The 23,514-nt window shown below is 51.6% G+C and overlaps 3 protein-coding genes across 4 annotated transcripts in view; all 3 read right to left on the bottom strand.

Annotated features, from left to right (window-relative positions):
- Positions 1–760: 760 nt before the first annotated feature.
- On the bottom strand, positions 761–3,849 carry Atp6v0b (ATPase H+ transporting V0 subunit b). Of its 2 annotated transcripts, XM_028786554.1 has the most exons (8): positions 3,686–3,847; positions 3,101–3,149; positions 2,793–2,876; positions 2,584–2,661; positions 2,320–2,389; positions 2,145–2,196; positions 1,642–1,832; positions 761–1,074 (listed from the first exon to the last, which is right to left on the bottom strand). In XM_028786554.1, exons 1-8 carry the CDS (start codon positions 3,750–3,752, stop codon positions 1,048–1,050), a joined length of 618 nt encoding a protein of 205 aa, XP_028642387.1. In that variant the 5' UTR covers positions 3,753–3,847; the 3' UTR covers positions 761–1,047. The 2 variants fall into 2 exon arrangements, with proteins under 2 accessions (XP_028642387.1, XP_028642384.1); XM_028786551.1 differs by lacking the exon at positions 761–1,074 and having other exon boundaries at positions 1,099–1,832; positions 3,686–3,849.
- Positions 3,850–5,582: 1,733 nt separating this feature from the next.
- Positions 5,583–8,730, bottom strand: Dph2 (diphthamide biosynthesis 2). Its single transcript, XM_028786895.1, has 6 exons — positions 8,428–8,730; positions 8,069–8,181; positions 7,658–7,881; positions 6,780–7,463; positions 6,517–6,693; positions 5,583–6,438 (listed from the first exon to the last, which is right to left on the bottom strand). Exons 1-6 carry the CDS (start codon positions 8,572–8,574, stop codon positions 6,314–6,316), a joined length of 1,470 nt encoding a protein of 489 aa, XP_028642728.1. The 5' UTR covers positions 8,575–8,730; the 3' UTR covers positions 5,583–6,313.
- Positions 8,731–11,054: 2,324 nt separating this feature from the next.
- The window catches only part of Ipo13 (importin 13), a 20,636-nt gene continuing 8,176 nt past the window's right edge, over positions 11,055–23,514 (bottom strand). The window contains exons 3-20 of the mRNA XM_028786544.1: positions 21,996–22,136; positions 21,732–21,873; positions 21,457–21,623; positions 21,162–21,282; positions 20,929–21,076; positions 20,346–20,527; positions 20,243–20,269; positions 19,929–20,063; positions 19,625–19,768; positions 18,049–18,129; positions 17,412–17,549; positions 17,138–17,234; positions 14,294–14,346; positions 12,115–12,181; positions 11,974–12,032; positions 11,766–11,855; positions 11,306–11,487; positions 11,055–11,225 (exon numbers count right to left, since the gene is read on the bottom strand). Of these exons, the coding sequence (XP_028642377.1) occupies positions 11,129–11,225; positions 11,306–11,487; positions 11,766–11,855; positions 11,974–12,032; positions 12,115–12,181; positions 14,294–14,346; positions 17,138–17,234; positions 17,412–17,549; positions 18,049–18,129; positions 19,625–19,768; positions 19,929–20,063; positions 20,243–20,269; positions 20,346–20,527; positions 20,929–21,076; positions 21,162–21,282; positions 21,457–21,623; positions 21,732–21,873; positions 21,996–22,136 (2,071 nt within the window). The 3' untranslated portion in view covers positions 11,055–11,128. The remainder of the gene's footprint in view (positions 11,226–11,305; positions 11,488–11,765; positions 11,856–11,973; positions 12,033–12,114; positions 12,182–14,293; positions 14,347–17,137; positions 17,235–17,411; positions 17,550–18,048; positions 18,130–19,624; positions 19,769–19,928; positions 20,064–20,242; positions 20,270–20,345; positions 20,528–20,928; positions 21,077–21,161; positions 21,283–21,456; positions 21,624–21,731; positions 21,874–21,995; positions 22,137–23,514) is intronic.

Below are 23,514 nucleotides of genomic sequence, written 5' to 3'. Positions count from 1 at the left end.
ACGCGCCGCGCGCCGCTCCGCCGCCCGCCCCTGCCGTTGGCCCTGCGCGGCCCAGCCAGCGGGGAGGTGCTTTTGCAGATGTCGGGAGACCCAGGAAGGGCGCAGGCATCCATCAGGTTCCTCCACTAGCTTGCCTTAGGGATGTAAAGAGACCAGGAGCCGGATGGCTCGGCCCTTTAGGTAGTTGGGAGGGGGTCTGGATAGTAGGCGACTCAGAGGGTTAGGGCCTTGTCAACTCTTTCCTGGGAGCCCAGAGTCAAGGTCAGCTAACCAGGGCTACCTGCTGGGTAGACCCTTAAAGGTGTTGTATGAAAAGGACTTTTGGGTGAAAGCAGGTTGGGTAAGATTGGGGTGGAAAGAGTGGTATAGGAATAGGCGGAGCTAAACAGGGCTCCAGAAACTAAGACCACAGAGAAGAGGTTTCTGGGAGGGTTAGGTGTTCATACAGGACTATCAAGAAAAGTAAAAACCTGAGCTCCAGTGAAGACACAGTGTGGGGAGTTTCAGTACAGTGCCAGAGAGAATTAGCTGAAGTGAGTTTGGATCTGGTGCACAGGGGTCCAAGGATATAGGGCTAGGAGAATCTTAGAGCCCAGATTCTTCCAGCATCACAGCCTGGGTGGCTACCTCCCACCCAGGAGCCAGCAATGTCAAGAGCAGAGATAGTGTGTAGATAGAAAGTTACAAGAGGCTGGAGTGAGTGCATACGCCCTACCCTTCCTCTGTGAAAGGTGTCGCAAGGGGCTAACAGAAGCCTCACTGACTGGGACAAATACCAAGTTTATTTCACAAACACTAGGAAGATGGGCTGGATGGGGGTCGGGGGGCCACTAGTGCACAGCTGTACACAGTCACCATCAGTAGCCCACTCCCCACACTGGGGTTCAGTCTGGACTGCAATGCCTCCAAAGTCAACAGGCTGACAGAGGTGAGTGCACGAGGGCCCTGAACACCAAGCCCCAGAAAGGCTAAGGGACACAGCTCCAGCTGTCCCAGGAAAACCAGCAATAAATAACAGTGGGGCACGGCCCCACCCATACCGGTCATCTAGTCACCCATCTTCACTCTGGAGGTCTGCAAAAGAAGAACAGGACAAATCAGGCAGGGACAGTGACCAGTGGCAAGATCAGAACCAGTAAGCCAGTGGGAGGACAGACAGACCACAGATGGATGACCAAACAAGGACAGACACTATGACAGACAGACATGGATAGTAACAAAGGAGTTCAGCTGTACAACAAAGAAAAAACGTCCCCAGAGACAGTACCAGTGTCCCCAAGAGTCAACCCAGTCAAGCACCCTAAATCACATTTAGACCTTTAGGCCAGTCTCTCAGTCACAAACTCACACACTGACAAAACAGGAATTTAGATATGCTATTCTACTGACAAGCATGTCATACACATACTAACACAGACCCTGAGAGAGAAATGCCACAAAGACGACATTTTCAGAGACAGCAGAGGAAAGAGATGCAAATGGACTAAAGGAGGGACAGTGCATATAAAGCAGCAGACAAGGGGGACAAGAGACGGGACATGGCTTGGGTAAAGAAGGGAGGCACTTCTGTTCCTCTGAGCAGAGTAAAGCAGGGCTGCAGCCAAGGGCAAAGAAGCCATAGGTCCCTAGGGGGATTCGCACCTGAAGGATCGCGACAATGACCCCAAAGAGGCCAATGGCACTGCCAAAGATCTCCACGATGAGAATTTTTACAAAGAGACTGGGGTTCTGCGCATCGGCCAGGGCGGCCCCACTGCCCACGATGCCCACGCAGACTCCACAGAAGAGGTTGGACAGACCGACTGTGAGGCCAGCCCCAAACATGGAGTAGCCTGGAGGATAAGAAGTAGCTCAGGTGAGGCCGAGGCAAGCAGGAGATGAATGGGCCAATGTGGGCTAACAGGGCCGATCCCCCTCCACCTCTGCAGAGCGCAGGAAGGCAACTGAGACTGTGGAAGGGGTCTGGAGCCGGGAAGCAGGAGCAAGTGTGTAAAGCCCCAACATGTCTGTATGGTGGGGCGTCTCACTATAGTTATGTAGTGGTGGCTGGCCTCTAACTCCCTTGGTGCCGCCCCTCTCAGTACTGGGATTAAAGGCCCAAAGTCCCACGCCTGGCAAGACAGACCTCGATGTTGCCCACTTACCTGCATGGTAGTTTCGATGGCCAATGGCCTTGGGGTCAGTAGCACTGAAAGGCTGTGAGAGACAGAGTAAGTTCTCAGAAGGCATCCCATAATGCACCTACCTTCTCTTCCCTCCAATCTTTAGGGAGAGCATAGACATTTCAATGGATGCCTAGCCCTGCCGGTTTTCCCTTACCTCAGCCATGTTGCTGATGACAATTGCCATGATGATGCCATAGATGGCCACTGCTTCACAGAAGATAATGCTGGCAACCATAATGGCAAATGTTGGGGGAGGGGTAGAGAAAAGAGATAAGAAGGAAATCAGCCATTTCTTCAGAAAATCCCCAGCCAACTTCCCTTGACTCACATACACGCTACGATGAGACTGGTCACAAGCCAGTATGTCATCAGACCTCCATCGCAGCTAGTTTTGACATTCAAAAGCCTTTACACTTACCTAACCAAGTTCTTGGTTTTGATTCGGGGGGCTTTCACCCCACCCCCAATGATAGAAGAGCCGGTAATATAGATTCCCCTGGTGAAAGGTTAAGAAACTGATTAAAGGAGCCCAAGTAGTCGCTGTCCTCAGGATGATTAAGAACCGAGTGATGATTCCACCAGCCACCACTCGGCACCTCCCACTTGTCCCACCACTCCAACACTCACCAGGCTGCTCCAACCACAGACAGAGAAATTGCTAGGCCAATGCCTAGATTGGACCACATGAAGGGGGAAGTCTCCGTCAGGAACCTGGTGTGGAAACAGGGAAGAAAGCGATTCAGCTGTGGTCAGGAAAGGGCAGGAGTGGGGAGACCACACAAAACTCAGCTGGCACCCAGCTCCAGCCCACCAGTCCCAGACGTTGCATCTCTAGTTTTCATATTTCCCAAAGGTCCGTGTGTGTGAGAGCTGGGCTGGGGCTCAGACCACAGCAGAGGGGCGCCTAGGAGAATCCTCTCCATGCCCTCCCTTACCATGCCACATCAAAGCGAAAGCCCAGGTCAAAGATAGTGTAGCAGATTCCTGCAGAAATGGGGAAAAGAGTTTAAGGCCTGTTCTTTCGAGACACAGTCCCCAACCTAGGAGGAGAAAAAACTGCCCAACTGTCAAACTGTCAGCCACCTACATCTAATTAGACAAGCGAAGAGTCCCGGAGCGAAACAGCACCTCCACCCAGGCCTCCATTTTTTTTTTTTTTTTTGCCACTCCCTAGGTAGCCAGTCTTAATGACACCAAACCCCTTCACGGGCTGGAGGAAAAGGGCGCTACGTCCAGGCCGCGCCAGATCCTGCCGGCCCAATCGGTGTTTACCCAACAAGCTGTCAGAATGGGGGGAGGGCAAGGCGGAAAAAGAGGAAGCGGGGCGCCCAAATATGCGGCTCGCGGACGAGAGGAGGTCAAGAACCTGGTGTCGCGACCCTGGAAAGGCCAGTGTGGCTCTCGCAGCCCAGGGCCGGCCTCCTCCGTCGCGGGAGGGCACCGCGCTGGGCCGGCTCCGGCTGCCACCTGCCCCCCGCCCCAACCAGCAGGCCACCTTGGCCCGCCTGGGCCCCGCTCACCCACGACGATCATGCAGGCCCAGAAGGCCACAAAGATCCCGAGGTAGAGCAACTCCAGCCCCGTCATGGCAGCAGCGACAGCAAGGGGTCGGATCGGTGGGACCTGAGCTTAACCGCGTCCACCGTCCGCCCCGCAGTCTGTCGACCCGCCCCGCAGCGCCACCTGACCGGCGCATGTGATGCGCCGGCTCCACGTGACCTCCGCGCACAGTGGCTGGCTGTCTGAGACCGAGCCCTGGTAGACGTCATGCCGCGGAGCACTGTGGTGGTTGTAGTTTCCTCGGGAGCTCTTCGCGACAGGTACTGGTTCTCCACCTGCGCTGCCCGTTCCCCAACTTCCCACTGAACTAGTTTATTCTCCAGTCACTGCAGATCCTTCGAGTCTATTCTAGTCTTAACTAGTTCCCTCTGCTTGAAGCAGGATTTCGTGGTCTTTGCATTGCCTAGCTAATGCCTGCTGGTGGTCATAGGAGGTCATTCTAAGTTGTCTTTCCTAACCCAGAGGTAGGGTGGAGAGCCAGCCATGAATGCCTATGAGGTCCAGGTGATCTTATAAGGCCATGACATTCTCCTGTTCAAATCCCCGTGGATCCTATTTCACTCGGAATGGAAGAGAGATCCTTAGGATCCTAAAATATGCAAAGCAAGCACTGTAACAGAGCTAAGCTCCAGGCCCCTAATAGACTGCCCTTCTAGCTATTCCTTTTTAGTCATAGCCTTCCCTTGCATTTGCCCCACTCTCTAGCTTCCAACCTTTGCTCACCTTCAAGCCCTTCCTTACTCATTCTGTTTAATATTCCAACCCCAATCTCCCTTAAACAATCTCTTCTCTTTCCAAGATTTGTGTTTTCTCATAATTCTTATCACTACTTGATAAGTTATTTTCCCATAGTTCTTTTTTTAAAACCATTTTTTTAAAAAATTTTTTAAATGGCTTTATACCTTTTTATTTATTTTTCCCCCCTGGCCCCACTTGCTCCAGCCCCGCTTGCTCCAGCCCCGCTTGCTCCGGCCCCGCTTGCTCCGGCCCCACTCGCTCTGGCCCAAAGGTTTTTACTTATTTATTATATGTAAATACACTGTTGCTGTCTTCAGACACCCTAAGAGGGCATCAGATCTCATTATGGGTGGTTGTGAGCCACCATGTGGTTGCTGGGATCCGAACTCATGACCTTTGGAAGAGTAGTCAGTGCTCTCAACCGCTGAGCCATCTCACCAGCCCTTTCCCATAGTTCTTATCTCCAGTTGATATAGCACGTTTTGTTTTGTTTCTGTCCACTCTCCCCAGGAGGTGGAAACAGCATGGTTTCTGTTGGACTCACTACTGTTTCTAGTGCCTGCCATACAGATGGGTCCTCATAACATGCACACAGAATACATGATTGATGCTCATTTAACCCAGTTCCCATATCAGTTTACAGCTCTGCCTTTACTATTAGCCTGGGCACTACATGATCTGGATAGTGCCAATATAAGATTCTTTGGCTAATGTGGACAGTAAGTAAATTTTGTTTTCTTCTTGGATTCAATAAACACACACAAACACACACACACACACGTACTGGGAACCCTAGGACCGACACTCTACCAAGGGCAAACACTCTATCAAAATACATGCCAGCCTCCAACAACTCTACTTTGGTTGAAGCACCCACCATGTTGATCGAAGTCTTTGTTTAGGCCCAAATGTTCTTTTCACTCTGTTTATTCTGACAATATCTTTTTTTTTGGGGGGGGGGGTATTTCAAGACAGGGTTTCTCTGTGTAGCCCTGGCTGTCCTGGAACTCACTCTGTAGACCAGGCTGGCCTCGACCAGTAATCTGGTTAAATATAACTCATATATCCATCCACAGGAACTGTGTAGAACCAAGCTTTGGTGAATAAAGACAAACAGGAGAAAAAGTATTTCGTTTATTTCAGTTTCTTTGGTGTCCCAAGAAACAAGTCTGAGTCAATGTAGCCCATCACTGTCCAATAGAACTTCGTGCCACCGTGAAACTGTCCTCTAAAGTCCCACAAGCAGCCATGTGAGTGCTTGAAATATAATTAGTGTAACCAAGAAACAGTTTTTCATCCACTTTAAATGGCAAAAGCCATGTATCCAATGCACACTGTCTTGGACAGTGCCGGTCTCCACCAGCGGTTCTCAGGGGCAGTTACATGACGTCTGCCAACATCTAGAGATAATCTAGGTTATCCGGGCTCAGGGGGGGAAGGGAGGGACTTCTGTCAGCTGATCCTAAACATCCTTCTCTATACAGAATAGCCTCTGAAGTAAAGAATTACTCTGTCCAAACTGTCAACAGCGCTGACGTGGAAGAACTCTGGATCATCTAACTCCTGCCCCTGACCAAGGGCAGAACTACTACTGCACTTCAGGAATTGGGGTCAGCCCTGGGACCCCTCTCTGTGCCTCCCCCCCACACCCGTCAGTCAAACAGGCACTTACTGCACTGATGTGCTGAGCCAGTGCAGCACAGGCTACAGGCTAGACAGCTCCTCAGGGAGGAGCTACCTATATTCCCTCTGTCTAGGCGTCAAGTATCCCCGTGAGAGGATGAGAAGGTGGTTCAGGGAGAACAGGTCCCAGCAGACTTATCACTCTACGACTCTGGCCTCACAAGGTATCAGCTGCTTCCCTCATCCTCATAGGCAATGGCAATACCTCGTCTTCCTCTGACAGCCTCTTTCACTGGTGTCTGGCCCAAGCGGGGCTCCAGCCCCTGCCAGCTCCGGGAACTAAGGAATGAAGCTACAGAGGGAAAGAGAACAGCTGTGTGGGCTGGACCCAGACAAGAATCTAGCAGGGGATAGGTATTTGCATGCTTACCTGCAGGGCTGCTCTCGGCCAGTTCCAGCTGGGGCCTTGGAGTTAGGGCAGAACATCTAGTGTCATCTGATGACTTCCAAGGAGGTGGCGGTCGAAGCTCCCCAGAAATGAGTGACACATCTGGGGTGTCCCACAACTCTGACTCAGGTGGTGGGAGCGGCACATGGAAGGGAGAACCTGAAATGGAAGGAGAAAAGAAAGCTATCCCAGTTTCTCAACTCCAAGCCCCAACTTCCGAGCCCAGATGTGGCCCCGCCACTCACCAGGCAACAGCTCTGCATAGTGTGTGAGGTGGGGAGCCAGGCCTGGAGGGGGCCAGGCGGGGTTGCAGGCAGCCTCCAATTCACATGGTGTCAATACAGGCCGAAAGAAGCCACCTGAAGGCTGTGGGGCTAGTGCTCCCAGGGGACAGGCTAACAGCACAAAGACGTCCATCTCAGGGAAGTTGGCAAGCTTGGCAGGTGTGGGTTTCCCCAGGGCTAACACATAGCTACGCTTCCCGGCAGCTTCAGTCAGTTTCCGCAAGTGTGCCAGTGCCTCACGGTGTTGAGCCACACCTAATGTGCCCGCCAGCAGCCCTACCACACGGGCATCTCTGGCCCTCTCTACAAGATACAGTCTTCGTGCTCTTAGTCTCCCAGCCTTGGCACCCTGGTCTTGTGTCTGTCCTGTGTCTGGACAACAGGAAAAGAAGGGCCGTCCTGGTGTCCACCCCAAAAGCAGTCTGCTCAGATCCGGATCAAGGTTCGGGTCAGAGCTTGCTTGAGAAGCCCCCACATAGAAGGCACCATATTCTTCCAGACATCTCCCTGGGTTCAGGGGGAAGCGGCGCCCAAAACGCTCCAGTGACTCAGGCTGTGAGCTCAGGGACCCCACTGGCAGGGGAAGAGCTGGGCTGGAGATGAGCAGATCTTGGTACTTTGGCCGCAGGAGAGTGGCCAAAGGCTCTGAAAGAGGTGACATCAGAGTTGAAGTCTGGCAAAATAAGAGATGCCTCACCCCCAGGTCCCTGAATGTGGCACTAGAGCACAAGCTAGGCCAACTGAGGACAGGAGCTCTAGGGAAGTGTGCTTAAATAGGGGAAATTAAGGCATGCAGCCATGGACCCACCCCCTCCGTCCATCAAGGTATAATTTCTCACCTAGGGCATGAGCACAAGCTGGCTCACTCAGCAGTACTACCGGTGCTGTGGGATCTGGGTTCTGGGCTTCAAAGGCCTTGGCACAGAGCTCTAAAGCAACAGGACGCTGACCAAGGACAAAGGTGATGGGCAGCAGGGAGGCTGGGGGACTTAAGCAGGCAGGACCAAAGTGTACAAGGGCTTGAGCTCCAGCCTGCTCAGCGCCCAGCACATCCACACAGCAGCTGCAGGGGAGAGAACATCGGTGAGAGGTGTTCCCTACCTGGAAAGAGTCATCAATGGGAAATGGGCCAGTGGAGAAAATGGTACCAAGCTAGGAATTTACTGTCACTGAGGGAAGCTGGCATCAGGAGTTTCTCATCATGCAAACACACTCACTGGAAGCAGACACTGAGCAGGGAAATCCCATACCTGCCATAAGCTGTGTCCCCTAAAATGAACATCTTAGATCCTGTAACTTCCTCCAGCCGGGCAGCCACCGCTCCAGCATCTCCTAGTAACTGGTCAGGGAACTGCAAGGCCACCTGTAAATACAAGTTATAAGTCAGCGACAACCTCGCTCTTCCACCAAAAGCCTCTGCAAAAGAAACACTAAACTTTCCAAGCCCCTACTTCCAAAGCCCCACAGAGTTGTGGGTAATCCGTGCGACGAGGGCGGACTATTTTCTCAACCCACCAGTCCCCACAGAGCACCCAAAATCCCAATTTCCGCAACCCATGCCCAGAGGCGAGTCCGCCCCCCCCGCCCCCTTCTCTAAATCAGTCCTCACCCGCTGACATCCTAAATTGCAGACAAATTCCGTTACTCGCTCCAGCTCATACACTCGGTCCAGGTCTTCAGGAAGGGTAAACTGGCCTGGAACGCCCGCTTCCCGTTGCAGGGCCGCCTCTGCGGGGCTGCTGAACGTAGACTCCATGGGGTACAGCTTGGGTGGGGCGAGATGCAGCTGAACCCTCAAAAGTCACAGCAGCTTTGTTGTGGATCGGGACCAACCTGTCCACGGGTCCTAGGATCCACACCGTACGCTTCTAAATTCCCGGCTCTCCACTACACATGGATCTAGGAGATTACTTCCGGGTTCAAGGACTACTCACAGAGAACCAATCACCAGCCTCTCAGGACCAATCGGAAGTGCCGCAAAGCCTTGTGGGTATTGTAGTTCCACTGGCCAGAGCTCCCTGTCGATGCCCTATCAGCTGGTCACATTTAAACGTGTGTGTGTGTGTGTGTGTGTGTGTGTGTGTGTGTGTGTGTGTGTGTGTGTGTGTGTGTGTGTGTACGCGCACGCGTGCAGATGTATGTGCAACCAGTGAGAGCAGGGGTCCTTGAACACCTGACTCAGGTCTTCAGGGTTGGCTGCAAGCTCCCTAATCCACCAACCCATCTCACAGCCTCTATATTTTTGAGACAAGTTTTGCTGTGTAACCGAAGCTGGATCTCCCAGTACTACATAATTCCCAACTCAGTGTCCACTGCTTGGGTTTGAATATTTGTGGGTAGGTACTTTCTGTCAGGTATCGTAGAATATCTCTATGCCCTTTACCTTGTCTCCCAGAGGATTGTCTTACAACTGACTTTACAGAATAGTAGTCTCTGTTGTCCTCACAGTCTATCAATCAAACACTGAACCCTTGCTAAGTCCATCAGGTACTACATTATTAGGAGTAAGAATTATCCATTATAGTTAAGAAAAAACAAAAAACAAAACCATGTCTGCTGGTTTCAGAAACTGGGCTTTAGAGGCCACATTTATTCTCTCTCCTCGCCTCCTTGGGACTGAACCTGGGCCCTCATGCACGGTAGGCAAGGACTCTATGGCTGAGCTATATCCCTAGCCTTACCCCACATTCTCCAGTACGACTTTTTGTCATGAGGAGGGATAAGAGAGGAAAACATCTCATAACATGTGGTAGGGAAAAAAGACTGAAAATATATGGAGCATCTCTGCATCCTCCAGGAGAGCTGAGAAATCCGGACTGTAAGGATGGGACTGATGGGGCTGGAGAAATGCTTCAGTGGCTAAGAGCACTTACTGTTCTTGCAGAGGACTGGGTTCAGCTACCAGCACCCACAGTGGCTCATAACCATGTGTAACTCCAGTTCTAGGGGATCCCTCTCCTAATAACTGCAGGTAACTAGAGTCACGTGGTGCGCAGATATAAACTCAGCCATACACACATACACATAATTATTTTAATTGGGACTGAGGAGTGGGTAATGATGGGATAAATCATGAAGTGGAAGACACTGATGCTGTTAGCTGGCTCAGGAAGACACTGATTGAATACAAAAGCTGGGGAAGATCAGAGGACGGGATGCAGCTACCCTGTCCATCAAGCGGATTCAGATGCCGTGGATGGGACAGGGGAGAACTCAGCTCCGCAGTTCTGATCTTACTGATGGGTAACCAGAAGGCAGGGCAGACAGAACTATGGCTGAAAGTAAAGGAAGGAGGCCAGCTGCCGGGCGCTGTCCATGGTCCTGATGGGCTGAGCTTAGCTGCATTAAAGGTGCTAAGAGGGAGAGCTAGAGGTACACAGGCAGTATTAGGTAATCCTTATCCCTCTTTAGGGCAGAGCCTTCCGGTTCCTCTCACTCCACCTTACTTTCTACAGCCCCCTTGACCATAGGCAAGTTTAGGTGTTCTAAAACACTTTATCAGGGTGCAGGTGAACACTGGTTGCAGCCCAGCTCTCTGTCCCCTTGAAATGTACTCAATATAAATGAACATAAATAAAAATAAAATTCCATACCACACATCCATCCTGGAAATCTAACCTCCATTCCATTTCTTCCCATACCCCAGGTGGATCCTGAAGGCACATATTCTCAGAAATGCAGCTTCCTTCACAAAGCCATTCCACACCCATTCTCTACCAAGTACAGTAGCCACGAATGGTGCCAGCACCCATTCTCTACTGAGTACAGTAGCCATGAATGGGGCCAGCCTTTGTCTGGCTTAGATCCAGGGGCCTAGTACTCAGGTTGCTGATTAAATGTATGCATGGATCTAACAGGAGTATCTATGGGTTGCTGATGCTGCTGTACTGTGGCCTCTCACCCTGGGAGCAAGAACAGGCAGCTTGGACGATTGCACCCACCCTGAGAGCTAGGTGTCCCCTCCATTCTTTCTTGGTTGTTTTGCTTGTTTGTTTGTTTTTTTTGAGACAGGTGCTCTAGATATCCTGGAACTCACTGTGTAGACCAGGCTGGCCTTGAATTTACACAGGTCCACCTGCCTTTGCCTCCCAAGGGCTGGGATTAAAGGCATTTGCTACCACACCCTCCCGATGTCCCCATTATTCTAAACCAAGGCCTGGGTCCCAGCATCCTTCCATTCTTCCATCAGGCCTGGGTCCACGTAGGCGATGGAGGACGGAGAAAGGAGGCAGAGGCAGCAGTAAGAGTCCAGGTTTACTCTTTGGGAACAGGAAGGGGTAAGAAGGGGTGAGATGGGACACACATGTCCCTCAGTAGTCGGCTGTGTAGTCTGTGCCATGTAGCCCCCGGCACAGCAGTGTAAATTCCTTCACCATCTCCTTCACCCGTCTCTTGTTCACTCGCTCACTAGAGGAGGGAAGGGAAAGCACGTCAGCCAATACCGTCACATCCATATCCCAGGTCAGGCCCATGGCAGCTCTGCTCACCGAAGTATTTGCTGGCTGAAGGTGTCCTTCTGCTCAGGGCTGAGACGGGCAGATGGGAAACCAGGTGGCTGCAGAGCCTCCTTGATCCACATGCTCAGGAGGTTGAAGCAGTGTTTGTTCAGGGCGAACAGGATGTCGGCAAAACAGTCCATGAGGCTACGGGAGGCTTGGCCCCCGATGGCCTGAGGAAGAGGGGTTCTCAGTGCACCAGAGCCTGTCTCCTCTGTAGCAAGGAGGTCTAGGCATATCACAGGCTCTCTGGGGCACGTCCACAGGCAAGCTGAGTAAGTGAGCACTATCTTGTAAGAGCCAGCTGATCCTCACAGCAACGTTCAGACATTTAATCGTGGGAGAAAGTCCGAGAGCTTAGGAAACCAAAGATTCAGCACCCCCACCCACACAACACCAGCTGCCTCAGCAGTGAAGGTCTCCCCACACCCAACCGCTCACTCCAGCTCACCTCCAGCACTGCTATGAGTAGTATACGGCCATCTTCCTGTACCACTTTCCCCACAGACTCTATCTCCCCACATCGAGGCAGCAGCTCAGTCTGCAGGTGAGAAGCCTGTCAGCCCCAGCTCCTTCCCACCTCTCCCTGAGGAGATCTGCACACCACACCCCTACCCTCTGAGTACTAGGGGGGAGTCAGGGGTCAGCATGGGACTCACAAAGAAGCCACAGGAGGCCTTGACAGTAGGTGCCTCAGGGAACTTGAGGGCCAGCACAGCTGTGGGAGAGGTGGAGCTAAGTCAGACGGGGCCTAGTGACGCGGGGAAGCCCAGGCCCAGCTTCCCACTTGGCCCACTTACCACACTGGAACACAGCTTTGACATCCAATCGCTCACACAGGAACAAATCTGGCTTCCGCTTCAAAGCCTGCAGGAGGTGGAGCTGGTAAGCCCAGCCCCAGCCAGCTCCAAAGATCATCCCCCCCACTCACCTGCCACCCAAGCTCCTAACTTCACGCATCACAGGTACAGGATATGCCACCCAGATCTCTGGGGAACCCACATCACCCCAGAGTTCAGTCAAGTGAGGAGCTGCTCCAGGGATGCTGAACGTACAAGTAGGTATATGATGCACAGGTGTGAGTGTTTAGGTCCCAATCACTCCCTAAGCAAACAGCTTCCCCTGTCCCCCACCCCCAACCCCCAAAAGGTTGCAGGTCGCCAGTAGTGACTGTTTGAATCACAGAAGTGGAGCCCCTTGAGTTTGTGGAAGGGTAGTAGAAAGAAGAGTTAGCAGTGGGACATGAAGACCCAGCCCATCGTCCACTCCCATAGCCTTGCTCTTCTCCCAGCTCCTTTTCAGGAAGAGGAAAAGTAGAGCAGGAGATCCCTCAGCCCTTCTTTCCTCCAGGATGCTTTCTGTCCGGGGCCTTCTCAGCCATCCCCCATCCCAGGAGCCAGTGCTACTCTCAGGGTAGCAGCTGGATGGGGAGATGGCCTGCCCCCAGTGCTACCAGGCATGGTTGGCACATCCTTGAGTCGCAGAAGATGTTTGGCACAACTCCAGCAGGCCTTAAACACTGCCCCAGCATACATCACATAGACCCTTCCAGCCCCTCATGAATACCCACTCGATAACCCCATGTTTATATACGTGCAAACACCCCTACATATACCCCACTCTGAAATGTTCTACTTACACACCTGTTATACCTTCACATACACTCTTCTGCATTTACAGCATGCTTCCATTACCGTTACACACCCAGCCCTCACACATCCCAAACCATCCACAGACAAATAGCCCTCTCCCACAAGTATACCATCCCAACATACCCACAAATACACTGAGACAGCCTCCTGGCCAAAGATACACCTTCACAGACACCCACACACATATCCATGCAAGGACCAGAATACCATCAGTCTTCACTCCTTTCCCCATACACCCCCCCACCAGACTATAGGCTCCAGGAGGGCATGGACCACCCCCACTGCATTGTGCTCATATTCTATCAGAGTTACAGCATTACTACAAACTCAGTGGATGCCCGTAGGATAAGTAAGCAGAAAGATACCCATTAACTCCAACTCACAGAGCCCTTCCAGTCCACAGGAACTCTCTCACATAGAACCCATCACACCAACCTCCACCCGCCCATAGTCTGACACACATCTGCCAAGCCATGTTCATTTAATGTTGGCATGCCAACAACTCACAACACATTCTCATTAAAAACTCACCTCTCCAGTTCAAACACACACACACACACAGCCAACACATATCCATATTCAATGTCCATCAATTGTCTAACATATCTACATCCACATACATACAATGTAGGGACCACCCTCATCACACATCACATCAGATTCACACCTATCTCTGCATCTAGCACAATGCACATTCTACTTATACCCGATGACTTCAGTTCCCTTCCAAAACCAAACTCCAAACATACAAAATAAGGTCAACACACTTGAGAGCACACCCCAGCCACAACACATCCTAGTGAGGTCTCAAAGTGGAGCCTGGACCCCACCTCCAGCAGCACAATCTCTCCACCAGATGTACTCTGGACTGCACGGTGCACATTCACCTTACACTCTGCTCTTTGGAGGTGCTCCCAGCTACCTCTTACGAGTAAGCTGGGAGCACTCAGGAAGGCAGTCCCCGGCGGGAGCACGGGGACAATGAAGCCCAGGCCCTTCAACTTCAACCCTACTCTTGACAGTTCTGGGTAAGCTGGCCACACAGGAACTGTTGAGTACCATCGCCACCCCCTCCCCTCTCCTTCCCTCCCTTTAGGATCAGCCTTTCTCTGTCTTTGTAGGTGACTGAGCTAATTAAGGCAAAGGGGCACTAAAGGGGGATGTTGGGTTGTCAACTTCCACGGAAACAGATGAAGAAACTCTATTCAACTGAACAGAAAAAAAAAATTTGTCAACAGAAAGCTAAAAATAGGCTTAAATTGAATTTCAACATAAGAGAAAGAGAGAGAGAGAGAACAGAACGTGAATGAATAAAACTAAAACACACCTGTGCCAGGAGTTGCATAAATGAATCAACAATATCAGGATGATCCCTGGGCCCTAAAATATAATAAAGATGGAACTTAAGAAAAAATTATACAAACAGCAACTCAACCTCATATAGTTATGTGGGACTGAGAGCCTGCAGGAGACAGCATGGGGCACATGAGCAGCAGGAAGCAAGATAAAGAAACAAAACATACAAAACCATGAACTGGGAGAAGCCCAACAGAAAGAGACGGCAGAGTGAAAGACGGGCCTGCCCCAGCTTCCCAGGGGCCTTCCACCTACTCCCCGGTCCACTGCAAGCCAGTCCTGCAGTGATCTCTTGGTTCTTAAACAATTCTAGAGTCCATAGAGCTTAGGGAACAGTCTCCACACTCTTGCTGTGGCTCTGATTGGCTGGGGTAGCCCTACACTGCTTCTTGGCATATACATCCCTATCACAACCATCTAAGTGGAGGGCACAGCTGGCTGTAGGCTGGTCCATGGCACTTCATTTTGAGGCTTGGCTAAAGGCCCTGGAAAGCCCAGGATATGAGATCTTGAGTAAGTGTCCCCTTAAGTTTGATGGTTTTAGGGCTCTTGGTATGGCTAAAATAAGACTTGTTTGCTTAAACTAAAGTACTCTTATTTAGACAGGGCAGGACTCTGGGTGCTACAAGGCTGCCCAGTCATCCGTAGGGGCAAGGGAATAAATTGCATTGTAAGGCCATGAAAGAGAGCCCCATCCCAGCAAAGTCCCTTCACATGGCACAGACTTGGGAGACAGACAAACTCAGGGCTGAGGACAGCTCCCAGTATTTGGACATACCAAAGGGGGAAAACAGTCATTGTGTCACCCCATGCATGACCCAGCAGGAAGGTAAAGGCTTGAGGAAGCTAAAACTGGGATAGCAAAACAAGTACAGGGACTATCTTACCCAACAAGATAACCAACAACTCTGACAAATAACAATGTTGGCCATCCCTGCCTTGGTTTTGACCATTCCTGAGGTAAGAGCAAGGCCTGTGCCTGCTGCTCCTGCCTGGGCTTCTCTACTCTCAGTAGGATGTAGTAGAAAGGCACCTGATGGAGACACCACTGAGTAGCTGTGTGATCTTGTGTAAGTCACAAGTGTTCTGTCTCCCCACCTGTGACACATAACCTCTTCTTCACCTCCTTCCCCAGGCTACTAGGAGCCCTGACCTGAGGCTGATCCTCTATCTCTGAAATCTTCGCTACTCAGGTCCTGGAAAGGTCTGGTGTGCCATATTAGAACAGTGTATCCACTGTTAGAACAGTGTGGTCAGTGTTTGGTTCCCTTCCTGCTTGGGCCAGGTAGTGTGGAAAAAAGGTTCTGGGGGCAGGGAGCCCTCCATGATTCAACAGTGTCTGAGGCTGGCCTCATTCTGGACACAGGGAAAGTAGTAGAGAACTGTAGTAGATCCAATTCTGCCCCTCGAGGGTTTAGTCCATGAAGAGAGACAGACATGGAGGTTATTAATCTCATGGCCTGTGCTTTATATCAGTAGTGTAAGTATGGTGGACTTTTTGCACATAGCTACAAGTGCCCAGTTCTATCTCAGAGTCACTTGTCTGAGGAGTAACGTCTGCCTTCTGTCTAGGGCATGAACAAGTGAGAGTTCACCCAGTCAGGGGTCTAGTATTTTCCAATTGAAGAAGCAATGCACAGAGTTCAAATAGGGCGTGTTAAGAAGAGTCAGCGTGGCTGGACTGCTCCTGTCATGAGAGACCTTTAGAGATGACCTGAATTTGGTCCTGTGGAAATGTGACAATAACCTGAGGGTGATGGGCAGCATCTGAGAGGGTTTTAGGCCAGAGAGGAAGTGATCATATTTGTGGTTTGTGGTATGACTGCTGTATACTGGATGGGTTGGAAAAAGGGGAACATGTGCACAGAGGAGTTTATGGAGTTAAATGAGGCACAGCCTAAACTGAGAAAGGACTCGTGGAGGGGAGGAGGAGCGGACCCTCTGAGGAATGAACAGACCCAGGATCACTGGGACTCATCCAGAAAGGGGGCACAAGGAACAGGAGAGGTGGAGTGGAAGACAGTCACACTCTGGATCTGCTCCATGGCCCACAAGGGACCAGACAGTAACCATATGAGATGCGAGCACTCTGGGCTCCAGCAGACACCTCTGCTTGGCCTCAAAGCTCAAATCCAGGCTGGGCTCATGGGGCTGACTGAGTAACCTTGCCTCTGTGCCAGGTTAGAACTCAGATTAGACAGGAAGCCTGAAGGCCAGTTCCCAACTTTCTCAGGCAGAAGGCCACAGAAAGAGGGACTGGGACCACCCCTGAAGGCACTTTGAGCTTAGAAAGGACTAAACTTTGACATGAAAAGAGGAATCAGCACTCGAGTACTTCATATGCAGAAGCCCAAGCCAGGATCCAAGGAACCATCCCTGAACTGCCATGGAAACGAGGCTCAGCGAAGGGATGTGACTTGCCCAAGGTCACACAACTAGTTTTGTGGTTATACCTTAGATTCTAGGTCTACCTGGTTTCAAAGCCCATGCTCCTCCAACTTCTTATCATATTCCAAAGGCAATGAGCCAGACTAGTGCCCCAAGTCACTCAGAGTCTGGGCCCAGCTTCCCCCAGTATCCAGGCTGGCCTGGAACAAAGGCAGGCTGCGAAAGACACCATTCACCATTTTATCCACTTCAACCTGAAGTGTCAACTACTTATAGGTAACAGTTGTGCTGTGCTTCATTCCCCCAAGTTTCCCATCAAGTCCCACATGTGACCAGGATATCAAGAACAGAGTGGGGTAGCTTTGGCTCCCCAGTGGAGGAAGCAGAGGCAGTGGTGGTGGTGGCAGAGACCCTGATAGGCACTTACCTTGCTGGAAGAGAGTGAGTGTGACAGAAGTCACCAGCAGGAAGAGGGCCTCTATTGGGGGAAAGTGGGCAGGCTCGTGAGCAAAGATGTGGACCAGCTACAACAAAGCAGGGGGTGCTGGTCAGCTGAGGTCCGCCTCACCAGGACAGATCAACATCCCTGGAACACAGGTGGGGACCCCAGCCATGGCAGCCGCCTAGCACACTCCCACCCAGGGACAGGTCTCTAACAAGATGACATCCAGAGCACCTACTGCCCAAAGCAGACAGCTTACCTGTCGAGTGAGGTCAAGAGCAGAGGCCTGGGGAACGGTGCTGTACATCCTACCCAGCATCTCACAGAGCTGCGGCACCATGGGGGCAAAGTCATCCAGCAGTGTCTTAACAGACTTCTCAAAGATGGCACACACCGCCTGAGGAAGAAAGCAAGGAGAGCCTTGTCAGCGGGTCATGGGAGGGAGGTCTAAGAAAGGAACCTTACCCAGAAATCTAGCCAAGCCCTGCAAACCAAGCCACAGAAGTACCCTACTCCTCGGTCTGAAAAGAAGGAGAAAACAACTCTCCATAGGAGCATGGGCTCCAACTTTGCAACTTAATTCCCACTACTAACTTCAGTACCATTTTTCCTCAGGGGGACTGTAAGAGCAACCAAAATCTCAACTCAGGGACCAAAGCCAGGTCTCCACACTACAACAGACATCTGAGACTTGGCCTATGGTTACTATCCTTTAGCACTTCTGTGATCCTAGGACACTGGTGGTCAGGGGAGGGACTGTGTCTTCCCATAAGACACCTGTTCCAGTCAATGTTGCAGCCTTCCCTTCTTGTTCTCTCCAGATCACTGCAGGAGGAAGTGAGGAAGCAATCCTTTTGGTCAAAATCAGCCCAGGAGCAGAGAGGGTCAGGACTCACCTCGACCACCTGGGCATCATTCAGCCACTTGCTCAGCACCTTCTGGATGAGCTGGAAGACTTGCTGCAGCACAACCACCACCTAAAGACACAGGGAAGAGTGAGACGCTGCTGCCACACAGCTGCCACCCAGGGCCTGGCAGGAGGCAGGAGACAATGGCTTACCCCATCACCCTCAACTGCACACTGAGGATTTGAGACATAGGACCCCTCAGGCAAGAAATGGTGTACTGAACCCCCCCAACAATGAAAGAGAAGAGTATCTTGAACTGTAGGTCATTTCAGAGGAAGACTCAGAACTACAAAGCAGAAACATCCTTAGCTCTTGATAAAATTGTGACAGCTTAGCAAACAAAACAAACAGAAATCACTCTCTCTATCCATTTCTGCTCAGAAAAACCAAAGCAATGGGCTAGCCCCTGAGGAGGAGGTGCTGTCTCACCAAATATGCGTGGGGTAGGGAGCCCCACGGGATGCGTAGATACGGGCAGCTTATGGCAGAGCAGAGAGCAGGCTGAGATCCTGGGAGATAGGGAGGGCAGGACAATTACTGCCATAGAAGAAAAGGGGGATTCTGGGGGATCATGGTGGCCCAGGCTTGGCCTAGAGCCCAAGTGATAACTGAGGCTGTGGTGTGGAGCTAAGCTGAGGCCAGGGTATCCCTGGCTTTCTTTTCCAGGAGACGGCCTGGGACATGAAAAGTCAATGGCTAATGGAGTTCCTGGTACTTGTATAGAAAGAACTTGGCTGTCTGTCAACCGATCTCACTCAAGCCTCCTCTGCTCCAACGATCCTGCAATGAGCAGCCGCAGACCCCAGTGCCACAGCTTTGAGAGGGAAGCTGAAGGCTGTCCCATGTCATACAGCTTGAGAGGTCACCTCAAGGGCTGGGGATGTAGACTGGTGGCAGAGTGTTAGCCTAGCATGTCCAGGGCCCTGGTCCAATCTCTAACACCACAAAAACAAGACTGTCAAATTACAAATGCCTTTGATCCTAGCACTGGGGAGGCAGAGGCAGGAGGACCACTGAGCTCAAGGCTATCCTTGTTTACATAACAAGTTCCAGGCCAGCCAGGGCTATCGAGCAAGACCCTGTCTCAAAAGGAAAACAAAAAACAAAAAAGCAGAGAGGTCAGCCCAAATCCATGGCAAGTTATCACAGTGCTTATCATTCTGCTCTGCAGGAATCTTTCTGTGCACTTCCTCTCAATGGGCGCAACTTTAAGATGGCAAGAACCACTACATGTGGACACATGAACATCTTGAGTGCCTGGAGGGGACAGTGAATGAGGAAGGAGACCCTAAAGAGAAGGGGTTGAACATGAGCTCATCGTAGAGCTCAGTGGCACCAAAGGATAATGTCAGTGCCCATGGGGAGTGGGGCAAATAAAAGTCAATGACATCACTTCCATCAGGCTGAGGACAGAGAAAACATTATCCACAGGATAAGCAATGCAATGACATGGCCACATAGAAGGTGGAAGGTCAAAGGACCAAGTACATGACCTCTGTGGGGTCAAGAAGCAATGTTAACATTGCCCACAGACTTGGAGGGTGACAAAGACAATGTCACCTACCGGGTTGGGTCCCTGTGGCACTGGCAGCTTCCGGAGCTCAGGGCCTTCGTGATCATCTTCATGATGACTGACGTCCAGTGTGGTAAAGAGGTTGGAAAGAAGCCCCAAGATGTGGACAATGGCCAGCTTGTTGGAGGGATTAGGCTATGGGAAGAATTGAATCAAACTCCAGATCTCCCAGGCCCAGCCTAGAGGCCAGCCACTTAACACTGGACCTGAGTGACAATTCCAACATCCCCACTCCTGTGCCGACAGAGAAGCCCCTAGATCCCAGTGCTGCCCCAGGTCCCCAGAGCTCACTCACTATCTCTTCTGCCAGTTTCTCCAGTTGTTGGATGTAGGGCGAGATGAGTGAGTGCAGGTTCTTCAGGATCTCCTCCACCTGCAGGGCTGACAGCAGGAAGCCCAGGGCCTGCATCAGCCACATGCATTGGCTTGTCTGTGGGGGCAGAAAACAGGGACAGTCCGTCCTGACCACATCTTGTGAGTAGAGAGAATGATCTTCTTGGGAAGGACAAAGGCGAGAGGTGAGTGGGGAGGAGAAGGCAGAAGGCAGCACCTAGGGGTGAGTGATTCCCCACCAAAAACCCAAGGGGACCCAGAAGGCTTGAGCCGTACCTTGTGAATCTGCTTCATCAGCACATCCTAGGGGTGGAGAACAAGATGTCAGCGTGGAGCAAGGCCCTGTGAAGCCCACCCCTGCCCAGGGACCCCTCCATACCTGGGAGACAGCTACAATGTTGGCAGCGTAGGGCGGCAGGTCATACTTGCACTCTCGGCAGATCTTTTTGAGGGTCGACACAGACGAGACAGACAGCTCAGGATTGCCTAGGGCGTGCAGCACAAGGGGTAGAACGCTGTTGATCATGACGGGGTGGTCAGCCAGCCATTCAGACAGAGCTCCTAGAAGAGAGAGGAAAGAAAAGGCCCTCTGAGGCAGGCAAGACCTGAGGAATGATTAAGTCACCGCTCCAGCGCACCCAGAGTGCTCGGAGGGCAGAGTGGGCATGAAGGTACCGATGCTTGAGCACGAGCCTCGTCACTGAAAAGCAGAAAGGGATTACTCGACAGAGGCCCAGCTCTGCTGCTCCACTGACTGACGGCAGATCAGCATCGCAGAGACGGAGCTCAGCGCACTGCAGGAAAGATCCCAGCACTTGCCAGACACTAGTCGGCTGCAATGCTGACTGTGTGGGGGGAGATGAATCTCTCTCAGTTTGGACAGGACCCAGCAGGCCAGCCATGCTGAGGGATGGGTGCTGTAGCTCTGAGAACATGGTCATGGAAGGTATGCTAGGCCTCACCAATGGTGAACATGACAGTGTCCGCCAGCTGCACATTGCTGATGCTGATCCGTGGGATGAGGCCGATGAGCCCGGGTACCACGTCAGAGTAGTTAACATCGATGGTCTCTGCAATGGACTGGAAGCCATAGAGCAGGGCTTCTGTGTGCTGGGGAAAGAGAGTGCCACTGGCTTGACTTAGGAGAAGGGTGCAGCAAGTTAGGGAGTGCAGAAGGATCAGGTTTGGGAGGTACCTGCCAGGAGTAGGGCTCCTCTGAGCTAGTGAGCAAACGACCCAGCTTGTCATAGAGGTTGCTAAGCAGCTCAGCCCCCAGCATCTCGTAGACATACATGAGCGTGTCTGAGATGTCCACCCTGAAAAGCAGAAGAAGGCCTTTTATACTGCCTGGATCTTTACTGTAAGCCAGAAGCCTACCCAAGGACCCTCATGACCCTGCAGAATTGCCTAAAGTCTACAGAAAGGAACCGTAGAAGTCAGGAAGCCTGGCTTCTTCCCTTACTTCATTGGGGTTGGCCTGCTGCCATCACCTGTAGATTCGGAACTGCTCCTTTTCATCTGAGGACCAAAATCCATATTCCTCATCAGAAGGGAACTGGGCCTTGTGCAGGAGTACGTCCACCAGCTGGAAGTAGACTGGTCGGTACACCTGCTGGTACACAGCCTGCTTCTCTGCCTCAAAGGACAGAATGTCATCCTGAGAGAGCCAGGGAGGACAGTTAGCCGCCTCAGCAGCAGCCACAGAAGCCCACGACCTACCTTCCTTCATGAAGGCCCCATCCGACTGATGGTCACACAGACATACCTGCAGTGTGTACCAGAAGGTGAGAGTGAGGGAGCTGGTGGTCTCATTGACGGGATAGTGGCCAGGGATGCCTGTGCAGAACATGATCATGTTGACGAGTGCCAGGAAGCTCTGCCAGTGCTCTACTTGGTCTAGCAAGGCCCTATGGGGTGGGGGTGAGGAGCAGGAGCAGAGAGTTAGTTCACCGTACCTTTCCAACAAGGGTCCATAACTTGAACCTTTGATAGGCTCTGCCATCCCACCAGCAGCTGTCCCACTCCCTACCGAGAGTGGTTCTCGCCCAGGGCCACAGCAATGCGGCAGATGCCGTGGGAGGTCTCCATGTCCCCATTCTGCACTGCCTGCCGCAGTTGTTCCTGCAGTCCCAGCACCAGCGGAATGAGTTTCAGGAGTGTGTTCACGTACCTAGAGGCATGAGGTAAGGTGATCCATCAGAGATGTCTGCCCAGCCCCACCAGCTTTGAGAGAAAGGCAATCTCCCCGCCTTCCACCAAAGCCTTCCTATCAAAAAGAGGCCATGGCTGCTTTGATGTTGCTCATGCTGAGAACATTAGGTCAGAGATCTTCAGGAGAGCTCTGAGCAGGAAGCACAAGAAAGTCCAAGTTAGTTGATGCTGGCATGGGTTAATGTTTGAAGGGAGTCGGGATTAAGAGAATCCTTTTCTGTGTATGACAATGACATGAATTTGGGAGACTCAGACGCTAGATTGTTATGGGTTGAAAAATCTCCTAAGGAGGCATGTTTTAGGGCTAGGGAGATAGCTCATGTACAATCACGAAGACAGGAGTTTGAGCTCCAGAACCCATGTCAAAAAAGCTGGTGTTCTTGTGATGCCAGTACTGGGGAGACAGAAGCAGGAGGATTCCAAGGGCTTATTGGCCTGCCAGCCTAGCCTGCTTTGTAAGCTCTAGCCATTGAGAGGTTAAGTCTCAAAAACTAAGGTAGACAGCTCCTTAGGAACAACACAAAGGCTGTTGTGCAGGTATGCAAACAGATAATGTTGGCATCTTATCCCCCACACCTGAAAACGTGGCAATGCCTGGAAAAAGCATCATTGCAGATAAAAGTATACTAGAAGTGTGCTCCTAATCCAACATGACTCCTGTCCTTACAAGACAGCCATGTGACGGCAGAGACATCATGGGACAATGCCAAGTACAGAGAAAGGTAAACACTCAAGCTGTGCAGCTGCAAGCCAAGCAAGGCAGATGCTGCCAGCAAACAGGAAGCCAGGAAGAGGCGAGGAAGAAGTCTCCCAAGGTTTCAGAGGGAGCCCAGTCCAGCTGACACCTCAATCTCAGACATCTAGCCTCTATAATTGTGTGGCAATCTCAGTCATTCAAAGCCACCTGTTTGTGGTGCGTCGTTACTGCAGCCCCAAGAAAGGAACATAGTGTTAGGGGACACTGGACAAGGGTGTCCATGTCAGGAACACTGTTAAAGAAGACTTTGGAAGGTAGTGACAGCTCCTAAGGGATCCAGTTCCCACTGGCTGCCACCAAGTCCTAACTTGTGTGTCTGATGGCAGCAGGATGGGAGTGCACTAGATGAATTTAGAGCTAAGACAGAAGACAGACAGACATAGTGACTGGCTGAGTACAGAGGACAACTCTCCGGAGTCACTGAAACATGGAAAAGGCAAATAGGAACAGGAACACTTTGATGAGAGGTGAAGCTCTGCATTAGGCAAGGTGTACAAATGGGAGTGGTCAGAAAGATTAGGACATAAAACTCCAATGCCCAGTGTATAGGTCAGAGTGATGCCCAGTGTATAGGTCAGAG

The sequence above is a fragment of the Grammomys surdaster genome, unplaced genomic scaffold (assembly GCF_004785775.1).
Source record: "Grammomys surdaster isolate TR1022 unplaced genomic scaffold, NIH_TR_1.0 100, whole genome shotgun sequence".
In the NCBI taxonomy this organism is placed as follows: domain Eukaryota; kingdom Metazoa; phylum Chordata; class Mammalia; order Rodentia; family Muridae; genus Grammomys; species Grammomys surdaster.
Note: the sequence above shows the minus strand (reverse complement) of the source record. Positions and strands in the feature narration are given on the sequence as shown.